General features: G+C 42.8%; 1 protein-coding gene across 3 annotated transcripts in view; it reads left to right on the top strand.

Moving 5' to 3' along the window:
- Positions 1–26,770, top strand: part of DENND1B (DENN domain containing 1B) — a 261,857-nt gene that overhangs the window by 197,488 nt on the left and 37,599 nt on the right. For 2 of the 3 annotated variants that reach the window (XM_069544323.1, XM_069544322.1), the window contains 2 exons: positions 16,373–16,463; positions 26,336–26,376. In XM_069544323.1, coding sequence (XP_069400424.1) covers positions 16,373–16,463; positions 26,336–26,376 — 132 coding nt within the window. Of the gene's footprint in view, positions 1–16,372; positions 16,475–26,335; positions 26,377–26,770 lie in introns of those variants that run through there. The other variant, XM_069544325.1, reaches the window with a different exon arrangement.

The raw sequence follows: 26,770 nt of genomic DNA, 5'->3' as shown, positions 1-26,770 counted from the left end.
TGGGAGATTCAGCTCTTGTAAATCCGGTTAGACTTGGTATAAAGCTAAACCGGAAATAAAAGCGTGCCTTCCCTCGAGCCACTTCCGGGGCTTGTGCCTCCAAAGCTCTGGAACCGGGAGGAGAGGCAGGAGCTCTGCGGACAAGTTGCCATGCACCAGCGTGCACAGGAGTCCAAAGCCTGAATTCATAATGTCTGGTTTGGGCTGACCAAACTCAAATGTAAGGTGATCCTAAACTGCAGGTGTCCTCAGGCCCCTAGCAGCAGCAAGTGCACACCCTCGTTGAGGAACCACCCCACTTCATCCTGGCATCGGATAGTTCTTCCAGCTGCAATCCTAAGGAGAGAGTTCACTGCTGACAGTCATCACACCTACAGGGAAACATGATGAAACAGAAACAGCAGTCAGAAATGGATTTGCAAAGATTTCAAATACTGGAATCATCAGAAGTACAAGATAAAATAGCTGTGCTTAAGATGTTCAAATAAGTAGAGGCTTTAAAAATGTTCAGGACAGAAAAACTTTAAAGAATGTGAAGACAGTTTTAAGAATATAGCAAATAAACTTCTGGTAAGGAAGCATGTAATTCACATGAAAGGAAATTGATGTGTTTCATAGCCAATCAGATCTAATAGAAGAGAGATTTGCTGAACTGGAAGATATATCTGAAAAATTATCCAGATTTTAGTACAGACCTATGAAGAAACAAAAAGCATAAGAAATTCGAAGGGTGGAGTGGACGTGCCTGCAGTCCACAGGCTCAGTTATAAACAGCAGACAGGACGTGGAGGAGAGACCACATTGGAAGGACGGGGCTGGAGCCAGTGACACGCATGCTTCATCTGTCAGGAAGTCCCTCAGCCCCAGACTGAGGATACAAGGAGAAATCTATACCTGCACAGTGTATTCTGCTCTAAAATATTCAATAAAGAGAGACTTTTTAAGTAAGTGTGAAAGAATTAATAAAAAATTCTTTAGAAAGAATACCTAGAATCCTTGGCCAAATAAAGTATCTTTTAATTGTAATAGAACTGTGACTACATTTCCCTGCAAAAGTGGAGTTTGCACTCTGTGTTGCCTATAATGGTCTGTCCACGTGGCAAAGCTGTGGCCCCCCTGTTACTTAATCATATGGCATCACCAACTCAATGGACATGAATTCGAGCAAAGTCCAGGAGATTGTGTTGGACAGAGGAGCCTAGCGTGCTGCAGTCCATGGGGTTGCAAGGAGTCAGACAAGACTTAGCGTCTGAACAGCAGCAGCAGCAAATCTAAGTGTTGCTATGAAGATACTTGTTTGTATGTAGTTTAAACTTGTAGTCATTTGGCTTTAAGTAAGGAAGACTATCCTACGTAAGCTGGGTAGGCCTGTCAGAACCGGGTGGAAGGCTTGTAAAACAGGCCCGAGGTTTGCCTGCAAGAGGGGAGCTCTGTCTGTGGGTGGCCACTTGGCCCCTGCCTGCAGACCCACCTGCCGTGTCTGTTCTTCCTGGCTGCCTATCCTCTGTAGCCTACTTAGCCAGCCCTCATAATCATGTCAACCAAGGTCTTATCATAAATCTCATATGTGTATGTGTGTCTGTCTGTCTGTCTAATCTCTTACTGGTTCTGCTTCTCTAGTTGAACCTTGACTACCACACCAACAGGAGAAAGACGTTCTTAAGGAAGAACTTTAAGTAAGTAATTCAGGGAGAAAATTTTCTTAGCTCTAAGATGGAAGGTCTGAGATGCAAGAAGGAAGGAAGACCAAAATAAATGGTAAATATGCTTCCCCGGTGGCTCAGATAGTAAAGCGTCTGCCTGCAATGTGGGAGACCTGGATTCAGTCCCTGGGTCAGAAAGATCCCCTGGAGAAGGAAATAGCAATCCACTCCCATATTCTTGCCTAGAAAATCCCATGGATGTAGGAGCCTGGCAGGCTGCAGTCCGTGGGGTCACAAAGAGTCGGACATGACTGAACGCACACAGTACCCACACATAGGAATTAAATTTAATCAGCATTTACTGTATCAGACAGGCAGGTTCTCCCACACATTCAAGAATCAATTGGTTCCAATTCAGTTTCCAAAAAAAATCACTGTTTTGATTATGGCAAAAGAGAGACACTTCAATTTCTCTTTTAAGACTGGGATAATCTTCCACTCTAAAATCTAAGATGACATGAGAAGAAAACATTATAAGCCAGGCATACTTATGACTACAGATGTAAAATTTAAAATATTTTTAGCCAATTCTAGCAAGGTTTAAAAAGGTTACTGGTTCATGAGTAGATTGTCTTCATTCTGGAAATTAAGTGGTAATTGCACATTAGGAAATCTATGGATGTAATTCACTATATTAACTGATTCTGGGGTAAAATCATTCAGTTTAGTTGCTCAGTTGTGCCCATGGACTGCAGCATGCCAGGCCTCCGTGTCCTTCACTAACTCCCAGAGTTTGCTCAAACTCATGTCCACTGAGTCCGTGATGCCATCCAACCACCTCATCCTCTGTTGTCCCCTTCTCCTCCTGCCTTCAGTCTTTCCCAGCATCAGGGTCTTTTCCAATGAGTCAGTTCTTCGAGTCAGGTGGCCAAAGTACTGGAGCTTCAGCTTCAGCTTCAACATCAGTCCTTCCAATGAATATTCAGGACTGGTTTCCTTTAGGATTGACTGCTTTGATCTCCTTGCAGTCCAAGGGGCTCTCAAGAGTTCTTCAACACCACAGTTCAAAAGCATCAATTCTTCAGCACTCAGCTTTCTTTATGATCCAACTCTCATATCTGTACATGACTCCTGTAGCTTTGACTTGATGGACCTTTGTCAGCAAAGTAATGTCTGCTTTTTAATATGCTGTATAGGTTGGTCATAGCTTTTCTTCCAAGGAGCAAGCATCTTTTAATTTCATGGCTGCAGTCACCATCTGCAGTAGTTTTGGAGCTCAAAAAAATAAAGTCTGTTACTATTTCCCCATCTATTTGCCATGAAGTGATGAGACCAGATGCCATGATCTTAGTTTTTTGGATGTTGAGTTTTAAGCCAACTTTTTCTCTATCCTCTTTGACTAAAATCATTAGATCATCACAACAGGTGCAAAAACTGTTCATAATATTCATGATAAAAGCAAAAATACATGATTAAAGACATTTTCAGTAAACATTATACTTAATATTAAAACATTAATATTTCTCTCTGAGGAAGGTCCTATCTCTTAGCATTGGAACTCCTCACATATGTAATTGAGCCAAAAAATATATAAAGATTTAGAAAGTAACACACCAAACTCACTTGACTTTCATTACCTTGAGTATAAAGATCAGTTATGTAGGACATAAGGAAATAACTTAATAAATTTGACTTCACTGAAATTAAGAGATTTGACCATCAAAAGACTTCATATTTGCAATTCTTTTGAACCACCAAAGGGAGTAAAGTCCAGAATATAAAAACCAAACCTTCATGTTAGTTAAAAAAAAAAAAATGTAATTGTGCCCAAGACGTGGATAAGCACATGCACTTGAAAACCCTGAATGGCTGATGAAGACCGAGAAGACGCTCAGCCTTGTTTATAATCAGAGAGCAGCAGGTAAAAACATAATGGAATATCACCTCACACTCACCAGATCGGCCCAGGTTTAAAAACCTGAAAATCTCAGAATTTGGCAAAGACGTGGAGCGAGGGACCAAGTTTCACCTGTTGATAGGAGTGAAAGTTTGCACAGCTTGTTGGAGAAAGCACTTTGGTGCTAAACTTAAACACACAAATTTCTTTTGACCTAGTGATTTCACTCTAAATTTAGCAGCAAAAGTCATGCACTAAAATTACTCGTAACAGCAAAATGCTGGCGCTGAACTCACACGTTCATCAGTATTAAGATGACTAAGTGGTTATGTTCCTAGAGTGGAGCAGCTGCACGGCAGAGAGATGAGCGCACTGCAGTGAAACTGAACGTGACTGAGTGAGGGCGAGGAACACGTCGCTGAAGAGTGGATATGATGAGTCCTTTTATGTAACAGTGTTCTGTAGTGAGAAGAGCGAAATGATGTATGATTTAGGGAAACATTTTTGTGATAAAGCTGTGAAGAAAGACAAGGGAAGGGTAAGCTGAAAGGATTCTGATCGTTTCCTTAAGGGAGGGCATGTTCTGGCAGTTGGCTTTATCATTATGCATTAAGCTGTTCATTTATAATTTAAATTATGTAAGTATTGTATGAAAACATATATGAAAGTGAAAGAAAGTGCAAGTGTTAGTGGCTCAGTTGTGTCTGACTTATTGAGACCTCAAGCGCTGTATCCCACCAGGCTCCTCTGTCCATGGAATCCTCCAGGCAAGAATACTGGGGTGGGTAGCCATTCCCTTCTCCAGGGCATTTTCCTGAGCCCAGGGATGGAACCCAGATCTCCTGGACTGCAGGCAGGATTCTTTACTGAGCCACCAGGGAAGCCCCCAAAACATGCATACACACAAATATATAGTATATGTATATGTGTGTATACATATATATATGTACACATGCTCTTTATGGATCCACCCATAATGGGCTGTGTTTTCACTGACAGCTGACTTCTCATCCTCTGCAGGCCTTGGTTTCTGTGTCTGTAACGTGAGTTAGACTGAAGGGTCACTAGGTCTGAGATACCTTTCGGCCCTAACATTCCACGATACCAGGGAATAAACACGGCTTAGATGGATGAGAGTCGGTTCCATTTGGATAAATTCCTCTTCAGATAATGGATTTGGAAGGAATCCCAGAAACTGCTTCTTAAATCCACAGCCCTGGCAGCACCGTCTTTAACTCGAAGCTTTACAGAGATTTGAGCTGGTATTTTTAGGTCTCTTCCTTTTATCTCCCATTACACTTAACACAGTAAAGGAAATTATTTTCTTGGGTATTGTTTGTTAAGACCCCTGGAACTAAAGTTTCTGCTCATTTTACTATGCAGTTTCCATGGAAGAAGAGCTATGACAAATCTCGACAGCATATTAAAAGGCAGAGACATTACTTTGCTGACAGGTCCATATAGTCAAAGCTATGGTTATTCCAGTAGCCATGTGCGGATGTGAGTTGGACCATAAAGAAGACTGAGTGCAAAGAACTGGTGCTTTAGAACTGTGGTGCTGGAGGAGACTCCTGAGAGTGCCTTGGGCTGCAAGGAGATCCAACCATTCCTTCCTAAAGGAGATCAGTCCTGAATATTCATTGGAAGGACTGATGCTGAAGCTCCAGTACTGTGGCCACATGATGCAAAGAGCTGATTCATTGGTAAAGACCCTGATGCTGGGAAAGATTGAAGGTGGGAGGAGAAGGGGGTGACAGAGAATGGATGGCATCACTGACACAATGGACATGAGTTTGAGAAAGCTCCGGGAGTTGGTGATGGACAGGGAGGCCTGGAGAGCTGCAGTCCAGGGGGTCGCAAAGAGTCGAACATGACTGAACGACTCAACAACAGCAACAACGACATTCTCGCTTTCCCCTCCTGACTCTCTGGGCAGTTTCTCCAGGGCCCTTGCTCATTGTGCTTTCCTCTGTCTATTACCCGAATGTCTCTGTACTCAGACTTCCACGTCTCTGACTCATGCCAGCTCCTGGGGCTTCCTCACGAGGGACCCTAACTGCATTAGTCACCTATGATGAGGGGTCTTGAACACGTCTTTATTCAGATGGTGAAAGTCGCTCAGTTGTGTCCGACTCTTTGTGACTGCAGGTGTGTGTGTGTGTGTGTATGGTATCTTTGTGTATGTGTGGGCATATACACACACACTCCCACACATACACTGGTGATGCCTTTTCACATAGATGCATCCTCACATATGCACCCCTTCGTTTGTGTATTAGTTTTACTCTGTTGCCTAAACCAGAAAATTAGGCATCATCTTTTCTCACGCCATCATCTCCAGTCCTTCCCACATAGTTGTTTGACTGTGTCCTGTTGACCCTTCTTTCTGAATATCCTTCGGCTTTTCCTCCTTCGCTCTCTCCAGCGCAGGTGTCAGTGACTTGCGCTGCGGGAGTGGTTTGTGTTCTTTCATTTAGCCCCCCTTTCAAGCCAGAGAGTGTTCTTTCTGAAAAGCAAATCTTAAGTCTTTCTCACTTGTCTAGGACACCACTCAGACCCTAGCCTGGCACACAGAAGCCTTCACCTTCTGGGTTTTGCCGCTCTGATTTTCCCTCTCCTGCATCTCCAGAGACCCTTACTGCGGCCGTCCTGGGCCTTGGCTGTTACTGCGGCCGTCCTGGGCGTTGGCTGTCAGGTCTCTGAAGATGGTTCCTTGTCTTTATGCTCCTCCCTTGAGTTGCAGTAGATGGTAAATAGTGACGGACTGAATGAAGGTAATTAGGAATGAATGAAAATAACACGCATTGAGCACTGACTCATGCTGGGTACTGTTTGAATGCTCTAAGCTGGGTCCATCTTCGCAGTGCCACAGCATGTCATACTTTATCACTGCCCCTTTGCACTCTGTTAACCCTTAGTTATGGGGGGCGAAATAACTTGCTGAGAGTGCCCACAGTAGCATGTGGTAAAGTAAGGACTTGGATGCGCTCAGTCGTGTCTGACTCTTTGTGACCCCGCGGACTCTAGCCTACCAGGCTCCTCTGTCCGTGGCATTTCCCAGGCAAGAATACTGGAGTGGGTATCCATTTGCTTCCCCAGGGGATTCTCCCAGCCCAGGGATTGAGCCTGTGTCTCGTGCATTGGCAGGCGGGTCCTTTACTCCTGAGCCACCAGGGAAGCCTGGGACTTAGACACAGAGCAGCTAAGACCCCCCCGTCTGCCCAGGGGTAAATGAGGAATAAGGGCACGGGTGCTGGCTGCCTCCCTGTCTCCTCTGCCCGCACTGTCTCTCTCCATTCCACGTTACTCAGTGCAGGCATTCTAGTGGTGTAGACGCTTGGTATTGTTAAATAAAGAAACCAAATAAAACCCGCTATTCCTATTGTAAGGAATAGGCAGCAGAATGTCTTTATGATTGTGGGAGGTGAAGAACTTGAAAAATTGAATATAATGGAGCTCGTTTGCAAAAATCCTTACATTGTAGGAGTCAGGTGTTCCTGTGTTTTCCATTGAGTGGTGTCTGTAATTCCCAGCCTAGAGCCACGTAATGCTGCAGTGCGTGAAGTGGGCATTCTGCGAGGCCCTCGGTGCTCTGCATTTTGTGCCGTGACTTAATAAGGTGCTGGACAAAAGCAGTCAAAAGCCAAATATTTCACTCTTACGTTGGTTGGAGACTTTAGAAAGCTTTTAACATAAATAATACATTCTTATACATCTCTCCATTTTCCTGTTAATCTTTTTTGAAAGAAGCATGATAGTTTCTTATTTATGGGATGTCATCTTTAGCTCAGATCAGCACATGCATCACTAGAGCTAAAGAGTCAACCATTCTGGAGTATTAGGAAATAGTTGACATATGAGCAGATGGGAGATGGTGACTGTATCAAGCACATATTTTATAACATGGAAAAGTAACATTTGCCCTAGAGAAAATGCAGACACTTGTTGGTAAAGAGAAGGAGTATATCAGGAGAGAACTTATTAGGACTGGAAATACATTTTTCGGCACCCTTTGTTGATGAGTTTCGAGTAGCATCCTAAACTTTGTTTATCTAAGTGTGGTCCCAGACCTCCTGCAGCAGATTTAGCTGGAAAGTCTATTAAAGATGCATGTCCTTGACGCTCACCTTCAAATTTGTGATTTAGGGGTCCTGAACTAAAACCCAGAGATTTACATTATTAATGAAATACCATAGAAATGGGGCTTACTGACTGGCGCAATGGTGAAAGAATCTGCCTGCCAATGCAGGAGATGCAGGAGACGTGGTTTCAATCCCTGGGTCAGGAAGATCCCCTGGAGGAGGAAATGGCAACCCGCTCCAGTATTCTTGCCTGGGAAAGCCCATAGACAGAGGAGCCTGGCGTCGCATGGGGACGCTCCATGGGGTCGCAAAAGAGCCAGACAAGACTGAGCAACTAAGCATGCGTGCACACGCCATAAAGACACGCACACTGTGTATAGAAGCACTCACCTAAGTGTCCTTTATTCCTCTTCTCATTCGACAGTGTATTTGAGTGTCTGCTCTCCTAGGAAGTGTTCTGGGTGCTGGGTTGCATTGGAGAACAAGTCAGAAAAGAATTTCTGATGTTGTGAATTCTGTGTTTCTATATGAGGGGGACTGAAAATAAGTTAACTAAATTATGTAGCATGTTGATAATTACTGTGGAAAAGGAAATAAAACAGGAAAGGAGGATCACCAGGGGTCAGGGTAGGATTGCAGCTTAAAGTAGCTTGAAGTGAAGTGAAAATTGCTCTGTGGTATCTGACGCTTTGTAACCCCATGGACTATATAATCCATGGAATTCTCCAGGCCAGAATGGTGGACTGGGTATTCTTTCCCTTCTTCATGGGATCTTCCCAACCCAGGGGTCGAACCCAGGTCTCCCGCATTGCAGGTGGATTCTTCACTAGCTGAGCCACAAGGGAAGCCCAACTAAAGGAGCTTATTAGTTGGGTAGACTTCAGGGAGAGTGTGGCATTTGAGCAGCGTCCTGTAGGGTGGTCAGACGTGGAAGCCGAAGAATGATATCTAAGGCTGTGCTGTAATTTGGGTGAGCAGAGACGGCAGTTTGCATCTGGTCCATGGAAGGTGTGAGGACTGATCAGATGTGGATCTCTTCTGAAGATAAAGTCAGTGGATGCGCTGAAAGATTTAATGTGAAGTATGAGAGAAAGAGGAGTCAAGAATCCATGGATCCGTGGTTTCTCAACCAAGAAACTGGCAGGATGTGTGTTAATTTTTCTGAAATGGGGAAGACTGTGGGGAGGAGAAATCTGGGGGGAAGAATAAGCATTCAGTTTTGGACATGAGTCTGAGATGTCTGTTAGACATCCAAACAAGACATTAATCTGGGGCTTCCTTGGTGGCTCAGACAGTGAAGATTCTGCAGTACAGGAAACCTGAGTTTGATCCCTGAGTCGGGAAGATCCCATCGAGAAGGGAATGGAAATCCACTCCAGCATTCTTTCCTGGAGAATTCTGTGGACAGAGGAGCCTGGCAGGCTATATAGTTCATGGGGTTGCAGAGAATCAGATAATGACTGGATGACTAATACTTTCTTTCACTTTAGGCAAATGGATAAAGAGGCAGAGGCCAAAATTAGACCTAAGATATGAATGTGGGCGTCATCAGTGTGTTGAGAGATGGTTAGAGTCATTGGACTGGAGACCAAGTGGGACAGTGAGGGGAGAGTATAAATGGGAATGACAGGCGGCCCAGGGGCCGGGGAGTAGCAGAGGGCAGCCACCAAGGAGGAGGGGTGAGTGAGCGACCCTGGACACGGGAGAGGGTTCAGTTACCGCTGGGGCCAAGGAGAGGACGAGGGCCCGGCTCTGTCAGATGCTGGTGACAGGCTGAATCAGGGGAGAATGTGGACCTGACCTCTGGGCTCGGTCACGTGGAGATGGGACGCCCCAGTGGGCACAGCGCTGCTGGGGAGGTGAGGGAGCCCGTGTGACTGCAGGGCAGGCGAGGAGGCCTTGGGGACAGCAGTCCTGGCGGCTGGCCTGAGTTGTCCCCTAAGGAGGAGCATCGACAGGGACAGAGCGGGAGAAGACATGGGGTCAGCAGGAGCACACGAGTCTGTGGGCTGGGCGAGGAGCTGGTCTCCGCGGAGCCGACACCGCACTTGGCTGGAGGAAAGCTGGTGCCCAGGGCTGGCAGAATGCCTCCTTCAGTTGCTTTAGATTCTTTTTTTTAATCAATGGGATTTGGAAGCAGGGTCATCAGCTGAAGAGAGGGGGGAGGCCGTTGGACCTTCAGAGGGAGCAGAGGTGCAGAGTAGATGGAGAGTGAGGGGGCTGGAGAGGAAAGGGGTTTCCCAGAGCGCTGTTGAGATGTTAGGTTGTGAATTCAGGAGAGAACCGGCCTCACGGCTGCTCAGCTCATCCCTGGATCTCTGGGCCTCTGTGCAGGCCTCCCAGATGCTCACTTCCCACCAGCCTGCTCTGTGCTGTGTTGATGGCTGGGAGTCCCGTTTCCTAGGTCTGCTTTCCCGCTTGACCCCGGGCCCGCTGCCTCCCTGCCTTCTAGCCTCGGCTCAGGCGTTGTCTTCATCATGACGTCTGCCCTGGACCTCACTGTCCACACCTGAAAGCTCCTTGCCCCCCACCCCCGAGCTCCCCTAGCAGTTCTGTTTTATTTTCCACACTCATCCCCTCCTGACATGTTACATGACTTATTGCATTTATTATTTCATGCAATCTGCTCTGCGCCCTGCCCTGCCATCCCCCAACACTAGATACTTAAATCTTATGAAGGCTTGAATCTTTGTCTGTTTCACTCATTTCTGGTCTTCACACATCTAAAAGAGAACCTGGCATATGGTAAATATTCAGATAAAAGTTTATTGAATGAATGAATGAGTTCATTGTCTGGTGGTCATGAAGTTCAAAAGACTTAATCCTGTTGCAAATTATTTCATGTCTGTTGATATATCTTAGAAGGACTATTGTCCCATTGAGTTACTGGTTCTAATGATAAATTGCACAGAGTGGTAAATTTTATACCCTTCAGAGTGAGTTTCTCTTTCTTGTACCATGGCGGTCTAATTTAGTACGCTTCAGTCATGTGATTACCCCGTCCTTGAAATGGAATAAAAATAATAGTTTATTTCTGTCCCTTCACATACTTCATCCTCTTGGTTTAGCTTTAAGCTGACCTACCTTATTCCCACTTACTACAGTCTGTGTTTATATATAGCTACGAACTGAAGGCCTGGCATTGAGCACAGATCTGTAAGCACCTGATGATTTAATTTATTGTACTACTTCAGTGTGGTTCTCACTAACCCGTCAGGGTTTACTGAGCCTGTGTAAGAAGAAATATTTAAATTAGACAGCTTATTTTTTTTAACCCCAAAGTATTATATAGAAAGGAAATGTTAAAGATCCATAAGAAATTAATATGTTTTAAAAGTATTTTTTTTTACAATATTTAAATTTTTACTTACATTTCTAAAGATTTCTGATTTATTAAAAATGTTTTTTCTCTAGCTCTCAAGACTTTATTCATTATCTTTGTGCTCAAAAAGGGTTTCTAATAAGAAGTAAATTTTTGAAATGTAGTCATTAAGGGGACAGCAGAGGATGAGACGGTTAGATGGCATCACTGACTCAGTGGACATGAATTTGAGCAAACTCGGGGAGCCAGTGGAGCACAGAGGAGGCTGGTGCACTGCAGTCCATGGGGTCATAATGAGTTGGACTGAGCAACCAAACAACGTTTTTCTTCAGGCAAAGGAGTGTCAGTCAGTTCAGTCAGTTCAGTCGCGTCTGACTCTTTGCGACCCCGTGGACTGCAGCACGCCAGGCTTCCCTGTCCATCACCAACTCCTGGAGCTTGCTCAAACACATGTCCATAGAGTCAGTGATGCCATCCAACCATCTCTTTCTCTGTCGTCCCCTTCTCCTCCCCCTTCAATCTTTCCCAGCATCAGGGTCTTTTCAAATGAGTCAGTTCTTTGCATCAGATGGCCAAAGTATTGAGCTTCAACTTCAGCGTCAGTCCTTCCAATGAATATTCAGGACTGATTTCCTTTAGGATGGACTGGTTGGATCTCCTTGCAGTCTAAGGATCTCTCAAAAGTCTTCAACACCACAGTTCAAATGCATCAATTCTTAGGCGCTCAGCTTTCTTCACAGTCCAACTCTCACATCCATACATGACTACTGGAAAAACCATAGCTTTGACTAGATGGACCTTTGTTGGCAAAGTAATGGTCTCTGCTTTTTAATATGCTGTCTAGGTTGGCCATAGCTTTTCTTCCAAGGAGCAAGTGTCTTTTAATTTCATGGCTGCAGTCACCATCTGCAGTGATTTGGGAGCCCCCCAAAATAAAGTCTGCCACTGTTTCCACTGTTTCCCCATCTATTTGCCATGCAGTGATGGGCTGGATGCCACGGTCTTCGTTTTCTGAACGCTGAGCTTTAGGCCAGCTTTCCCACTCTCCTCTTCACTCTCATCCCGAGGCTCTTGTGGGGGTGCAGGTCTGTGCGCTGTGCTGCACGTGTGACCCTGCTGCTTTGCGTCAGGGACCAGAATGCCACTTTGGCACTGACGTCAGTGCCCCCCCCTCCTCATTTGGCCCCCTCTCCTCAGGACAACCTTCTCACGAGCTTTTAACTGAAAAATCACATATTTCTCTTAAAATGATAGAAGAATCTTGAAATGTAATCGCTGTCATCCTCAGAGATTTGATGGATTGATTGCAATTAAATATTTATAGGACACATGTCTGAACCACTGAAGTCATTAGAACACAGATTAGTAGCGCAACTTGTTTTGGATTTGGGGACTAAATGCCAGAAATGGGCTGAGTAGTGAAGTATCAAAGTATTAAGAGAAACGTACACTTTGTCTCAGAGGAAAGATACATTCCCCGTGGTCCACTGGCCTACTGTTCAAGTGTAAGCTGTGAATCTGGCCAGAACATATTTTTTACATTTTTTTTGGTGAAGAAGCTTGCCATCCAGGTGTGTCCTTTATGTTTTATTGTATTTTTATAAGTTCATCTTATATTGTGTTTCAAAAGTTGAAGTGGTGCACGTCCATTTCCGTTAGGCAGTGGTGCATGCTGAAGTGCGTTTACAGCAACACGTCGTTTCTTTAGAGTCACTCAGTCTCCTATTCAGATAGTTATGTGAAGATAAACACACTTCAGAAAACCTCAGTGATGTCAGTATCAAAAAGAGGCAGCAGGAAGCAGTTTTGCTGCTTAATTACACTTACCTTGTAACCTGTTACACCACCTTAAGATCACATCCTAAGGATTAACCAGATCCACTTCTTGTAATTGTTGATGACTTAGAGGGGATGATGGTATTGATTTTAAGGAATATATTTATACTTACTAAATAAATTTCAGCTATTTTTCATAATTAAATTATGGAATCTACACTGTGGAATTAGGCCTGTGAGCTCTCTTGAGATTTCTAATTACGATTTTTAAGTTTCGTGTGGTTGTTTCGCATGTTTAGCTCCAGGTTTTAATTTTTCCTTTTGGAATAAAAAGCAAAATATAAAGATTTACGTAAAATGCATTATCTTAAAAAGCATACTCATGCATTCTTTTAAAAACCTACTTGCAACCTAACTTTATCTTATATGTGAAGTACCTCCATTGTTATTTACAGTTTTACCTATTATTACTTGCCATTCTTAGCTCATTCTTCCAGAATGTGCATCTTGAATGCATTTGCTAAGCGATGTGTGTGGTGTAGCCTTTGCTCTTCCTGAAAGTAATGCTGTTTGGTTGAAAATTCTCTCTGTACAGCAGCAGCTATTGTTTTCACCTACAATGAAACGCTCCGGTTATGAGTGGTGTGACCGTGAACCAACCCCACTTGGGAAACAAAAAAAAGCTGTTATTGAATCAAAAATAGAAAAAGGAGTTTAGAGAACTGTTAGGTTCAGCATTCCTCTCCATTAATATCTCTTCTCAGTTGTTCCTGGGGGTCTGCGTTGGTGTATGTGTGTGTGTGTGTGTAATGTGTATGTGTGTGTGTGTGCACACAATCCACCTTTTAAGAACATTTTCATTAAGTGTGTATGTTGATAAGTGTCAGTCACTGAGAAGATTGTTTGCAAAGTCAGTGATAACATGGGGCATTTTACCAAGTGGTGCATTTCTGTTAGCTCAAATCACTAGTTTAGTAACACAAAGTAATTAGTCATGCTCAAAAATGCATCATCAGTAAATAGTTTTGAGATTTATCTCTTTCTAGACTTGAAGTGTTCCACTCAAACTAAAATGAATGGATTATTTCCAGTAAACATAAAAATGAAAGCCTTTTAAAAAGTCTTGTAGTCTTAATCTTTTAAGGCAAATTAAGTCCTTTAAAAGGATGTCTTAGTTTGTTCCACTTGTCAGTAATGTATTACTTTAAATTTATCATTGTGCTTCACCTTATTTTTTCAAAATCCATCACATTGGATCACTTTAGTTTGATTTATCATACTGTGTTGAAAATGTGCGTAAGTCAAATTCTGCAGGCGTTTTAAGCTACATTAGTTTCAAATTAACTGTTTATTGTATGTAGTAGCAAAGACACCCAGGATTGTAAGTTACTGCCTTTTAGCACAAGATGAAATGAGTAATTCCAGACATTATAGCTATTTAACTCTTAAACCACGTAAAGTGTGTGCCCTTTAGGATCAGTTCTGTGTGTTGCATCCCTCGGTAAGCGTCTATTTCCAGTTAACGTGTTGGGCGTTAAAGCTGCCTCTACCCAAGGGGCCGTGATCCCTTCTCAGGAAGCGCAGGAGTTGACAGAGACGGGAAGGGTGGAGGTGGTGGGGAAAGTGGACTTGAGTATTTAACGTTTACTGTGTGCCCGCACCGTGGGCACTAAATGTGATCGTTTAAATTTTTAAGAGTATAGTTGATACACAGCGTTGTGTTAGCTTCAGGCGTCCGGCACAGCAGTTCAGTTATGTATCTACTCTTTTTCAGATTCTTTTTCCATATAGGTTATTACACAATATTGAGTAGAGTTCCCCGTGCTATACAGTAGGTCCTTGTTTATTTATGCTATGTATAATAGTGTGTATCTGTTAATCCCAAATTCCTGATTTATCCCTCACCTTTCCCCTGTGGTAACTAACTCTCACAAAATCCCATCAGATGTTTCTGTGTTGTTATTCCCATTTTACAGAAGGGGAGACGGTCTCAGATGCAGCAGGCTGCCCGAGATCATAAAGCTAACAATGGTAGTGAGAGGCAGCCTCTCAAACACCAGGCTCCACGTTCAAGTTTGTTTGTCGTCTCAGTACCTCCTCCCCGCCAAGCATAATGCGGGTGTTAAAATGGGTCATCTATGGGCCCTGCTCTCAGTTCTCACTTTCATGAGAGCAGCTCATACTCTTGGCAAAAATGCTATGGCCGTGTCCTTTTAGATTATGTCCCTTTAAACTCATTTTACCACATTTTTGGTCAAAACCGTCCTACGGTAATAAGGCAGTTAAACGTCATTTTGCACAGGAACCTGTTGGTTCATTGGCCGTTCTTTCCTAATTTGGGTCTGGAAGAGATTTCTGTCTCGGCATCTTAACCGCCGACGCGCGGTTAGCGGTCTCCAGTTTCTGCCCGGGAATGACACCGACCTCACCCCTCCTGTTGGTTAGTTTTGTTCTTTACCCATTTAACCAGAAAACCAGGGCAGACCATGGGAAAGTTTTAGAAGTCAAGGTCTCTTATTTTATCTAAATTTTATAGGGTGGAAAAATCATGGCCAGGATTAATTCTCTTAAGATGAAGAGGAACCTCTTACGTTAATCCTCAGAGTCTCAAGTCTGTTCTTCAGACATCACTGAAGACTTCCTTATGTCAGCCTTTGGCTCTCATGCAATGGAGCCTTAAAGACAATTCACCATCATCATGAGTGGGGAAACCACAAAACATTTATAAGATTTTTCATAATCTAAGCAACACACGCGTCCAGTGCCACAGACCAACCATATAAAACTAACCAAGTGCCAGTGATATACGTGTGTGTAAAACATGTCACTGGTTTATGCCTGGAGCTGATCAACAAGATAATCCCTTAAGGATATTTTCAGAAACCCCGAGATTCTGCTTTGCTCTGTGTGTAGGAGCAGGGTGGAAATGAGGCAGAGCAGATGGTGGGCTGTGTTTTGAAGAGGATCTCTGCGTACTTTTGGTAGCTTTGAGTTCCCGCCCCCATCTCTCCTTTCAGAATGCAGAAAAATATTGTTTAAGGTAACCTCCTGTAACTCAACATGAATTTACCTGAATTTTATTCATATTCGTAACCATAGTTTTGCTTATTTGGTCAACACATTTGCTGGTAATTGTGAAGTTATATTTGTTTTATTATTAAGTGGTTAGACCTATCTGGTGCTCTTACCCTTTAGGACTAGTAGTTCAGATCTGGAGTGTTTTATTTTACTGGATAAAGTTAATATCAACCTCAAAAGAGTAACATCTAACATTTCTCGGATGCTTACGTAACCTTAATAAACCTGTGTTAATGTGTGCAGCCGTGTCCTGAAGCAAATACTGAGAACACTGAGGCCTGGGGCTGGGTTCAGCTCCCCGAGGCCAAGGTTCGGCTGGCAGCAGCCTTGTGCAGACCCTCCAAGGGGCTGTGGTCTTTGTGTCCACACTGTTTTATTTACTAATGGGCTTTGTCTAACTGGCTGCTGTTTATGGTCCACCTGCCCTCCCAGTGGTCTGCGTTTTCTTGTTGTGTGTCTGTGTTTATACACATGCAGGTATACGTCAGTGTCTGCTTCTAGCACGTCTGGTGTAAGTAAAAGTCTAACCTTATGACGTAAATGACAGTTAACATTTGACATGTTTTAATTTCAGTTTATCGATGGTCGACTGGCAAAACTAAATGCAGGAAAGGGTTTCTCTGATGCATTTGAAGAAGAGATCACTTCCGGTGGCTTTTGTGGAGGTAAAGACTAGCTCCAGAGTGGCTGTCCATTTTCTGAATAACAATCATCTGTGATTTTTGCACTCCTGTCACGTATGTCTACTTTGTAAACGACCATTTTCTCATAAAGATCTGATGCCTTCGCTACACCTGTTCATCTTATAAAGAACTGTAGTGTTGACTGACTTTGCCTGATACGTTATGCTGGGCATGCAGATGGTCTCGTGAGCTGGCAGTGGTTTGCTTGGATAGTCTCTTAATATGACTGGAAAAAAAATGTCTCAGAAATGCAGTTAGTTTGTTCCTCCTGACTAATTTTTTCTGCTAGAGAAATACTAGTGCTATCTATCAATACTACTTGAGTAAGAATTAGGGAACTGAGATTGTGGTCCACGTAGTATCTTTTAATGTAATCCAAAGAGACAGGTCTGAACATGGCAACTGCTGCTACGTTTTTAAGTATGAGTGTCTTTCTAGAAGTCTGCTTTTTTTTTTTTTTTTTTTGCTTTGCAGGCCCCAGCAGCAGTAGGAGCAGACCTTTCAGTTTCCTGCCCCACGTTCTTATGCTTGTCAGGGTGATAAGTGCCCACTTAAAGACGTGGAAGAAGGCATCTCATTTCGTATGTGTGACACACATTAGTGACATCCCACTTTTACTTAATATACTTAACTGTAATATAATTGAGCACTTACATTATTTGAAATGTCACTAATTGACACTGTGTTGTAGTATCAAGGAAATGAATTACTTAGGAACAGCTACTTGGTCTGTGATGATCAGTACCTAGTACTGACTCTGCACTTGATGATCCAGCACCTAGTCCTGACTCTGCACTTGATGATCCAGCACCTAGTCCTGACTCTGCACTTGACGATCCAGTACGTAGTCCTGACTCTATACTTGATGATCCAGCACCTAGTCCTGACTCTGTACTTGATGATCCAGCACCTAGTCCTGACTCTGCACTTGATGATCCAGCACCTAGTCCTGACTCTGCACTTGACGATCCAGTACCTAGTCCTGACTCTATACTTGACGATCCAGCACCTAGTCCTGACTCTGCACTTGACGATCCAGTACCTAGTCCTGACTCTGTACTTGATGATCCAGCACCTAGTCCTGACTCTGCACTTGATGATCCAGTACCTAGTCCTGACTCTGTACTTGATGATCCAGCACCTAGTCCTGACTCTATACTTGATGATCCAGTACCTAGTCCTGACTCTATACTTGACGATCCAGCACCTATCCTGACTCTGCACTTGATGATCCAGCACCTAGTCCTGACTCTGCACTTGATGATCCAGTACCTAGTCCTGACTCTATACTTGATGATCCAGCACCTAGTCCTGACTCTGCACTTGATGATCCAAAACCTAGTCCTGACTCTGTACTTGATGATCCAGTACCTAGTCCTGACTCTATACCTGAAGATCCAGTACCTAGTCCTGACTCTGTACTTGATGATCCAGCACCTAGTCCTGACTCTGCACTTGACGATCCAGTACCTAGTCCTGACTCTATACTTGATGATCCAGCACCTATCCTGACTCTGCACTTGACGATCCAGCACCTAGTCCTGACTCTGCACTTGATGATCCAGTACCTAGTCCTGACTCTATACTTGACGATCCAGCACCTATCCTGACTGTGCACTTGATGATCCAGCACCTAGTCCTGACTCTGCACTTGATGATCCAGTACCTAGTCCTGACTCTATACTTGATGATCCAGCACCTAGTCCTGACTCTGCACTTGATGATCCAGCACCTAGTCCTGACTCTGTACTTGATGATCCAGTACCTAGTCCTGACTCTATACCTGAAGATCCAGTACCTAGTCCTGACTCTGTACTTGATGATCCAGCACCTAGTCCTGACTCTGCACTTGACGATCCAGTACCTAGTCCTGACTCTATACTTGATGATCCAGCACCTATCCTGACTCTGCACTTGACGATCCAGCACCTAGTCCTGACTCTGCACTTGATGATCCAGTACCTAGTCCTGACTCTATACTTGATGATCCAGCACCTAGTCCTGACTCTGCACTTGACGATCCAGCACCTAGTCCTGACTCTGCACTTGATGATCCAGTACCTAGTCCTGACTCTATACTTGACGATCCAGCACCTAGTCCTGACTCTGGACTTGATGATCCAGTACCTAGTCCTGACTCTGCACTTGATGATCCAGTACCTAGTCCTGACTCTGCACTTGACGATCCAGCACCTAGTCCTGACTCTGCACTTGATGATCCAGTACCTAGTCCTGACTCTATACTTGACGATCCAGCACCTAGTCCTGACTCTGCACTTGATGATCCAGTACCTAGTCCTGACTCTATACTTGATGATACAGTACTTAGTCCTGACTCTGTACTTGATGATCCAGTACCTAGTCCTGACTCTACACTTGCCGTACCGAGTGCTGCTCTGTACTTGATGATCCAGTACCTAGTCCTAACTCTGTACTTGATGATCCAGTACCTAGTCCTAACTCTGTACTTGATGAGCCAGTACCTAGTCCTGACTCTGCACTTGACGATCCAGCACCTAGTCCTGACTCTGCACTTGATGATCCAGTACCTAGTCCTGACTCTGCACTTGACGATCCAGTACCTAGTCCTGACTCTATACTCAATGATACAGTACTTAGTCCTGACTCTGTACTTGATGATCCAGTACCCAGTCCTGATTCTGCACTTGATGATCCAGCACCTAGTCCTGACTCTATACTTGATGATCCAGTACCTAGTCCTGACTCTATACTTGATGATACAGTACTTAGTCCTGACTCTATACTTGATGATCTAATACCCAGTCCTGACTCTGCACTTGATGATCCAGCACCTAGTCCTGACTCTGCACTTGATGATCCAGTACCTAGTCCTGACTCTATACTTGACGATCCAGCACCTAGTCCTGACTCTGCACTTGATGATCCAGCACCTAGTCCTGACTCTACACTTTCTGTACCAAGTCCTGCTCTGTACTTCATGATCCAGTACCTAGTCCTAACTCTGTACTTGATGATCCGTACCTAGTCCTGACTCTATACTTGATGATCTGGCACCTAGTCCTGACTCTGTACTTGATGATCCAGTACCTAGTCCTGACTCTACACTTCCCGTACCGAGTGCTGCTCTGTACTTGATGATCCAGTACCTAGTCCTAACTCTGCACTTGATGATCCAGCACCTAGTCCTGACTCTATACTTGACGATCCAGCACCTAGTCCTGACTCTGCACTTGATGATCCAGCACCTAGTCCTGACTCTACACTTCCCATACCGAGTGCTGCTCTGTACTTGATGATCCAGTACCTAGTCCTAACTCTGTACTTGATGATCCAGTACCTAGTCCTAACTCTGTACTTGATGACCCAGTACCTAGTCCTGACTCTATACTTGATGATCCGGTACCTAGTCCTGACTCTATACTTGATGATCCAGTACTTAGTCCTGACTCTGGGAGACAGTTTCGCTTGAAACCTTAAAAGTGTCCTCTTCATTCCTTCAGCCAGTGTTTGCTGGGTGTTTGCTGTGTACCAGATGCTGTTCTAGATTTGGGATGAACTAAGTGAATAATCCCCAGTGTGTTCATTTTCACCTGGTGGTAATGGTGCTTCCCCCCCACCTAGTTATCTATAGGTTTAATCCAGCAGGAAGGAAATCTTTGAACGTGAACATGAAGTCGCTCAGTCATGTCCAACTCTTTGCAACCCCATGGACTGTAGCCTACCAGGCTCCTCTGTCCATGGGATTTTCCAGGCAATAGTACTGGAGTGGATTGCCATTTCCTTCTCCAAGGAATCTTCCCAACCCAGGGATCGAACCCGAGTCTCCCACATTGTAAACAGATGCTTTACCATCTGCAAAATCTTTAGTCTGTGTGTAAGTAAATAGTTGCTAGAATTGAGAAATAAAAGGTTAAAAGACAAGGGATAATTAGTACTTATCTACAAATCTCCCAAAATTTGACTTTAACCTTAAATGAAATTTCATTTTTCACCACAAAAATACAAAAGCTGTTGAGATCACTTGTTCACTGAAAGGTACAGGTGATCTGAGTGGCTGTGGACCTCCCTCTGATGCAGGTAGGGTTGCGTTTCATGAATGCTTTCAGCTTGGGGAAAAACTTAGTTTCCTTGACCTAGCAAGTGAGCTGAACGTGCAGTCCTTCAGAAGCTCCTTGCTCTCCTCAGCTCACGGCAGAAGATTTAGCTTCAATGGAACTTTTGTGTTAAAATAAGGCTTTTTTGCTTTTCACCTCAGACAAGCAGATTATTGTCAGCTCATGGACAAACTGCTTGCAACACCTCCTGAGTGTTTACATAATGTGATCTCATTATCGTTATGACCCGTGGGGCTGGTGTCCTATTTGGAATTGGGGATGACACCGTGTGACAGTAATGGGGTGGAACTAAGGTCCTTTTGCATAGTGAAAATCTGTAGTCTTCACCCTTCCGCAGACCTCATTAACAGAGGAGAGCGTAGGTAGCTGTTATAGTGGGAGGAGGGTCACCAAAGTTTTTCATGAAAGGTCCTACTGTTTAAAGAAGAATAGAAGAATATTTATCACCAGTTAGCAGCTGATTTTGACACTGCTGCACTTGCAGTACAGCTTAATGCCAGCCACTTTGCTGTTCTTTCTTAAAAGGAAAAAAGGTTTTGAACCCTTCTTTTACTTTTGGGGAGCCAGTACGGATCCAAAAGGAAAGCCTTCATTTCAGTAAGTTTGGGGCTTCCCCAGTGGCTGGTGATAAAGAATCTACTTGTAATGCAGGAGACCTGGGTTCGATCCTTGGGTCAGGAAGATGACGCTGGAGAAGAAAATAGCCTATTCTTGCCTGGAGAATCTCATGGACAGAGGAGCCTGGCAGGCTACAGTCCATGGGGTTACAAAGAGTCAGACAGGACTGAGCGAGTAAAAATCAACAGCAACATTTCAGTAGGTGTAGCAAGAAAGTACATTGAAAAAGTTATGCCTGGTGACCGTGGATTTTCTAATTGTTACATTTTAGGCTATTATCTTAGAGAGACATAGACTTTCATCTTAGAAGAAAATAAAGCAAAATTATTAAGATTTGAATAGATGAATAATCTAATAAAAATTAGCAGTGTTCTTACTAATGAGATATATGTGTATATGAAATTCCAAAAAATAGTTCCTAGAAGTCAGCTGAAACATTTTTTGTCTGGACTACTTTTATGAGAAAGAATAGTTCTGAGATACTGAACTGTTTTTCAAAAAGTAAACTGTTGTAGCCTTCTCGTTTCTCTCCTAGTTACAATGGAAATGATGATTAATGTTCATGCTTCCTGAGTTAGTATGCAGCAGAAGCTCTTCTAAGAGCTCTCCAAATATTATCTCACTTAACCCTCCCAGCACCCCAGGAGGGACTTTGAGCATCCTTATTTTACTGAGGGCACCCACCTCGGTAATTTGCCCAAGGTCACACGTGACTGCCTGGCTTCAAAGCTCTCGCTTTAATAACTGTGATATATGCCTTCTTATGATAAGAGATCGTTTTAATTAGAAGGCCTTTAGTAAACAAGAGCAGTACTCAGGGCTTCTCTGCTCTGATGGATAAAAGCAAAATTCCTGTCTCTTTTGATTATCCTTTGAAGATTTTATGTATATATATATATATATATATATATATATATATATATATATATATATATATAACCCTCAGGAAGATCACTATAGGAGAAATCAACAGTCGCTGGAGTTGAAGGAATCATTATGTTTCTCTAAGCAAAAATAACTGAGAAGCTTTAGACAAGCGTCTCATTTCTCCCCACTCTAGGCCATTAGTGTGGCGGTTTAGGTACTGTTTTTGTTGCTAATCTGCATCGTCATGATAGCATGAATATGAGTATGGTGGAGCCCTGTTGTCACTGCGGCTCTGGCTGAAAACACAGAGCAGGACAGTCCCACACAGAACACATCCATTCACGTTGAATCTAGAACTGGGCTTAAGGGCCATGAACGCGTGGAGATTTCCCAAAACTTCTCTGTCTCAGTAAACGCCCCCCGGTCAGAACTGTTTAGGAAATCTGTGTTACTCCTGGTCCCTTTTCGTGGGCCCCTTGTAGAACACTCAGTCTTCTCCTGAGAAGAAAGGGAAGAGACTATCCGGAAATATGTAAAGAGAAGAATGTCATGGGGTTAAAAGGTCATCAGAGAGGCCACAAGTAGGATGAAGGAGCCGTTAGGTAAACACAAATACCAGTCTGTGAAAAGCAGCTAAGGAATATTGAGTCAAGAACATGTTTATTTTTCCCCCCATAATTTTTAAAAATTGATTTACAGTGTTGTATTCATTTCAGGTATATAACGGAGTAATTCTGTATTTTTATAGATTATACTCCATTTAAAGTTATTGTTAGCGAATTCATTGGCAGCCTAGCTAGGACTCTGCCTTTTCACTGCCAGGGTCATGGGCTTCATTCCTACTTTGGGAACTAAGGTCCCACAAGCATCGCTGCTTGGCCAAAAAAAACCCCACAAAAAACCACCACTGTACCCTTTCAGGGCTTCCCTGGTGGTTCAGACGGTAAAGAATCTGCCTACAATGCAAGGAATCCAGGTTCAATCCCAGGTTTGGGAAGACCCCCTGGAGAAGGGAATGGCAGCCACTCCATTCTTCTTGCCTGGAGAATTCCATGGACAGGGGAGCCTGGCGGGCTACAGTCCAGAGACTCTTTGGGGTGACAAAGAGTCAGACACGACTTAGCAACTAATGCTTTCACACTTTCAAAGTTACTATAAGATATTGGCTGTACATTATGCTGCGTCTTGTTTTATACCTAATAGTTTGGACCTCTATTTTTTTTCATTTAAATAGATATTAAAAATCCACAGCTCGTTTTCTAAGCTTTGAGAAGGAGACGCATTTTCAGGTTGATTTTCTGTGGAGTGTGTGGTTACCCTCCCCATCGGTAGAGTTTGTTTGTTCATTAGTGCCCCGGCAGAGTCTGGTCAGTCTTGAGTTTATTTAATCCTGTTTCTTTCTTTACTGACTGGTAACCAAAGGAATCTGAAGGGGTGGTAGTAACCATTAGTTTCAGTGGCGTTTTTCTGGCCTCACTGAACAATTTAGACCAATTTAACATTTTTTGATAAGTAACAACAGATTACTGGAATTTAAGCAAATATATTTGAAAAGAAACACTTTGCACAAGTGAGAAACCAAGATATTTTGTCCTTGAGTGTGAGAAAATCACTTGTTTGATTAACAAGAACAATGTTAAGAATTTCCTCAATAATGCTTACTATTTCCACAATCCAGTTACTTTAAAAGAAAGACTAAGGTTTTGTGTGTGTGTGTGTGTGTGTGTGTATGTGTGTGTGTGTATGTGTGTGTGTGTGTGTTTCCCGGCATTCAGATATATTTTTTGAGAAGATAATTAGCCTTTTAAAACACACATTATCAGAGAATAGTGTGCTTGTCTCATAAATTTTATGGAAATAGGTGTCTTCAGTCTTACAAGCACTAGAATTAAGAGAGACAGCCTTTTAAAATATTTTTTGACAGGAATCTACCTAAATTGTACCACCTGTTTTTCTGTTACCTTAAGCTGTGTATTTAGGGACTTCCTGTTTGCCCGGAACCCCGTGATCTCACGTTATTGTTCTGAGTGGTTCTCACTCTCAGCCGTTTCTCCTCAAGGTGGCCGCCCCTGCCCTTTCTAATGTAGCCTCTTCTGAAGTGACGTGGAGGAAAGCTCTGTATGATTCACCTTATATTTTATTTAGCAATCCTGAAAGCTGAAGGACTGATGAACTGAGAGTTGAATACTAAGATCCTTCCTCAGTTGCCGTCTTTGTGAACGTGTGCAGAGTATCCCCTCAGAGCCCGTGTCCCCGTCAGGCGAGTCACGTGTCCCGTGACCGACGGCGGGGTGTGCCGCCGCGTGCTGGGGTCACGCCTCACGTCACAGGTGACAGACTGGTCCCAGTGCTGGGTCCCCCAGGGCAGGCTGGCCTGACCCCTGACCCGCTGGCCGCCAAGCCCCCTGCCCTCTCGTCCACCTGCTTTGCCTGTTTCTTAGTAGAAGGATGCGACTCTTCAAGAGGCATAACGTTGATAAAAACATTTAAGAACCTATGAAGAGCTGAAGAGGAGATCCTTTGATTCCTCATGATTGTCGCTCTAGACACTGACCTTTCTGTGACTACTCTGAAGTTTTATGATAGTTATTTTCTTTGTGGTTCAGAGGTTTAAAAATATGTTTTCTGGAGTGACACGTGTTCCAGGATGCTAAATAGTTATCACAGAGTAGTTGGTGTTTTTCTTTCCATTTTCTTAAATTCATTTTGGGAAATGAAATAAAACACTTTCCAGAATACCGTGAATAATAACCAAATTATAAATATGTGATTTCTACACAACCATTTTTAGTAGAGAAGTAAAAAGTGTATGAACTGATGAGAACTTTGAATAGAGAGGTAAACCTGTATGAATAATCTGGATAAAGACATAATATTTATTTTATGTTGTTGATAGAATCTCCTTGAGATATCAATGAATAGAATAACTGGGATTTTTTTTTTCATCATTTTACAAGAGAAAGCTGAAAATTTTTTTGGTCAGGCCGTTTACCATCTGAAACTCATGCCCTTTAAGCACTGAGGTTGTTTTTATATGGTCTATTTAAGATAGATGCATTTTGCTATAAGCATTTCACAAGGTTAGGAAAGTATTCTTTCCCCCATATTTATTCTCCCAGGAAAGGTGCAGTGCAGTGCTGTACCTTTTCTGAAAGAAGAGAGTGAGAGACATTTCTTAGGAGTTGTTTCTTGATATTTCTTTGAAATTAGGGAGAAATGTTAAGGTCAAGAGTGAATCCAGAGCTGGACGTTTTTGGCCTGATGCTGGTTAGGCCTAAGGACCCTCTGCCTCTGTGTTATAACAGCAGGGTGACATGTTTGTTAAGCCACAACCACACACAGGAGAACAGTCTGCTTCAGGCTCCTTTGTACCGGGCGGTCAGTCTGAGTAGCCTTTGGGACTTTGTTTTTTCTTGTGGGAATATTTAAGGTTTAAACAACCAGGAAGGTAGAGGAAATCTGGCTGAAGTCAGTTGATATAAACATTACTTTAGACTAGTTGTGTGGCCTTTTTTTGCCTTCTTATGTCATCTTATTGATTAAATGAATTAGCATATTTGGAGCCAAATATATATGATTGCTGGTTTTACTGGACTGGTCATGCCTGCATTTGAACTTTCTAATAGCCATGAGGAGCTATTGCCGTATCTCCCTGCGGTAGTGCCTTTCCAGTTTGGATTTACAACTCGAGAGTATTTTCAGAACGTTCTGCAGGTTAATTGCAATAAAGTAAAATTTTTTATCAGTTAATACTATTTGCTATCAGTTAATACAGTCTAACAATCATAGAAGAATCTTTTTTGTCCTCAAGATTCTTTACATTTCTAAATTTCCTTCTGGTTTTTTCCTTTCCTTATGTACTTTAAATATTGTTTTAAGATAACCCTAATTGTGTAAAAGAGCCAAACATTTACAAAACACCATAGACATAAATATTGAAAAATCAGTTTGAAAGACATAGGAATTTTGCATTTCAAAAGGTTATTTTTTTCCCCTCTGAAAGTAGTATTACAATGAAAGAATACTTTAACATAGTATCTTCTTATGTGAGTAAAGAAAAAGTATCTATTCTTAAAAATGCTAGTTACTATGTTCCTAAGAATTAGAGCATTTATTATTAATAGTTCTTACAATGAATTGCTTCTTTTACAACATTGCAGATAAATAAAATTTGCCTGCTGAAATCTTGGAAATACTAGTTCTTGGTGAATTTTGGTTTATGGATTTACTTTTGATCAGATATTCCTGACATCTTATTTCTGTGTGTTCCAGGGAACCCGAAGTCATATCAGCAGTGGGTGCATACTGTCAAGGTAATAACTAAACCTTCAGTTTCTTTCTTTTTTTTTTCACTTTAACGATTCGGAAAAATGTTCAGTTCAGGTCTACTGTTTATGCTGTTTATGGGCAACGTTTTAAATGTTTCCGTATCTTCTCACACTTTAAACATTTTTATGCTTATAGTTTGTCGCTATTGATAAAAAAATTTTTCAATGGAAAGCTTTTGTCTTTCTATTTTTCAAGATGAATGGCTTGATTTGAAAATCGTGATTTTGCCGTCAGCTTATAATATATTCCGGAAGATGGAGTTAGATGGAGTGGTAGGGCTTGATGGGAATTTTATCATTCCTGGTAACGTGCTTTTGTTAACGTGATTTTTTTTTTAAACATAACTCTCTTGCGCAGATTGAGACTTTATTGCTGAAC

Source organism: Ovis canadensis, chromosome 12 (assembly GCF_042477335.2).
Source record: "Ovis canadensis isolate MfBH-ARS-UI-01 breed Bighorn chromosome 12, ARS-UI_OviCan_v2, whole genome shotgun sequence".
Lineage (NCBI taxonomy): Eukaryota > Metazoa > Chordata > Mammalia > Artiodactyla > Bovidae > Ovis > Ovis canadensis.
Note: the sequence above shows the minus strand (reverse complement) of the source record. Positions and strands in the feature narration are given on the sequence as shown.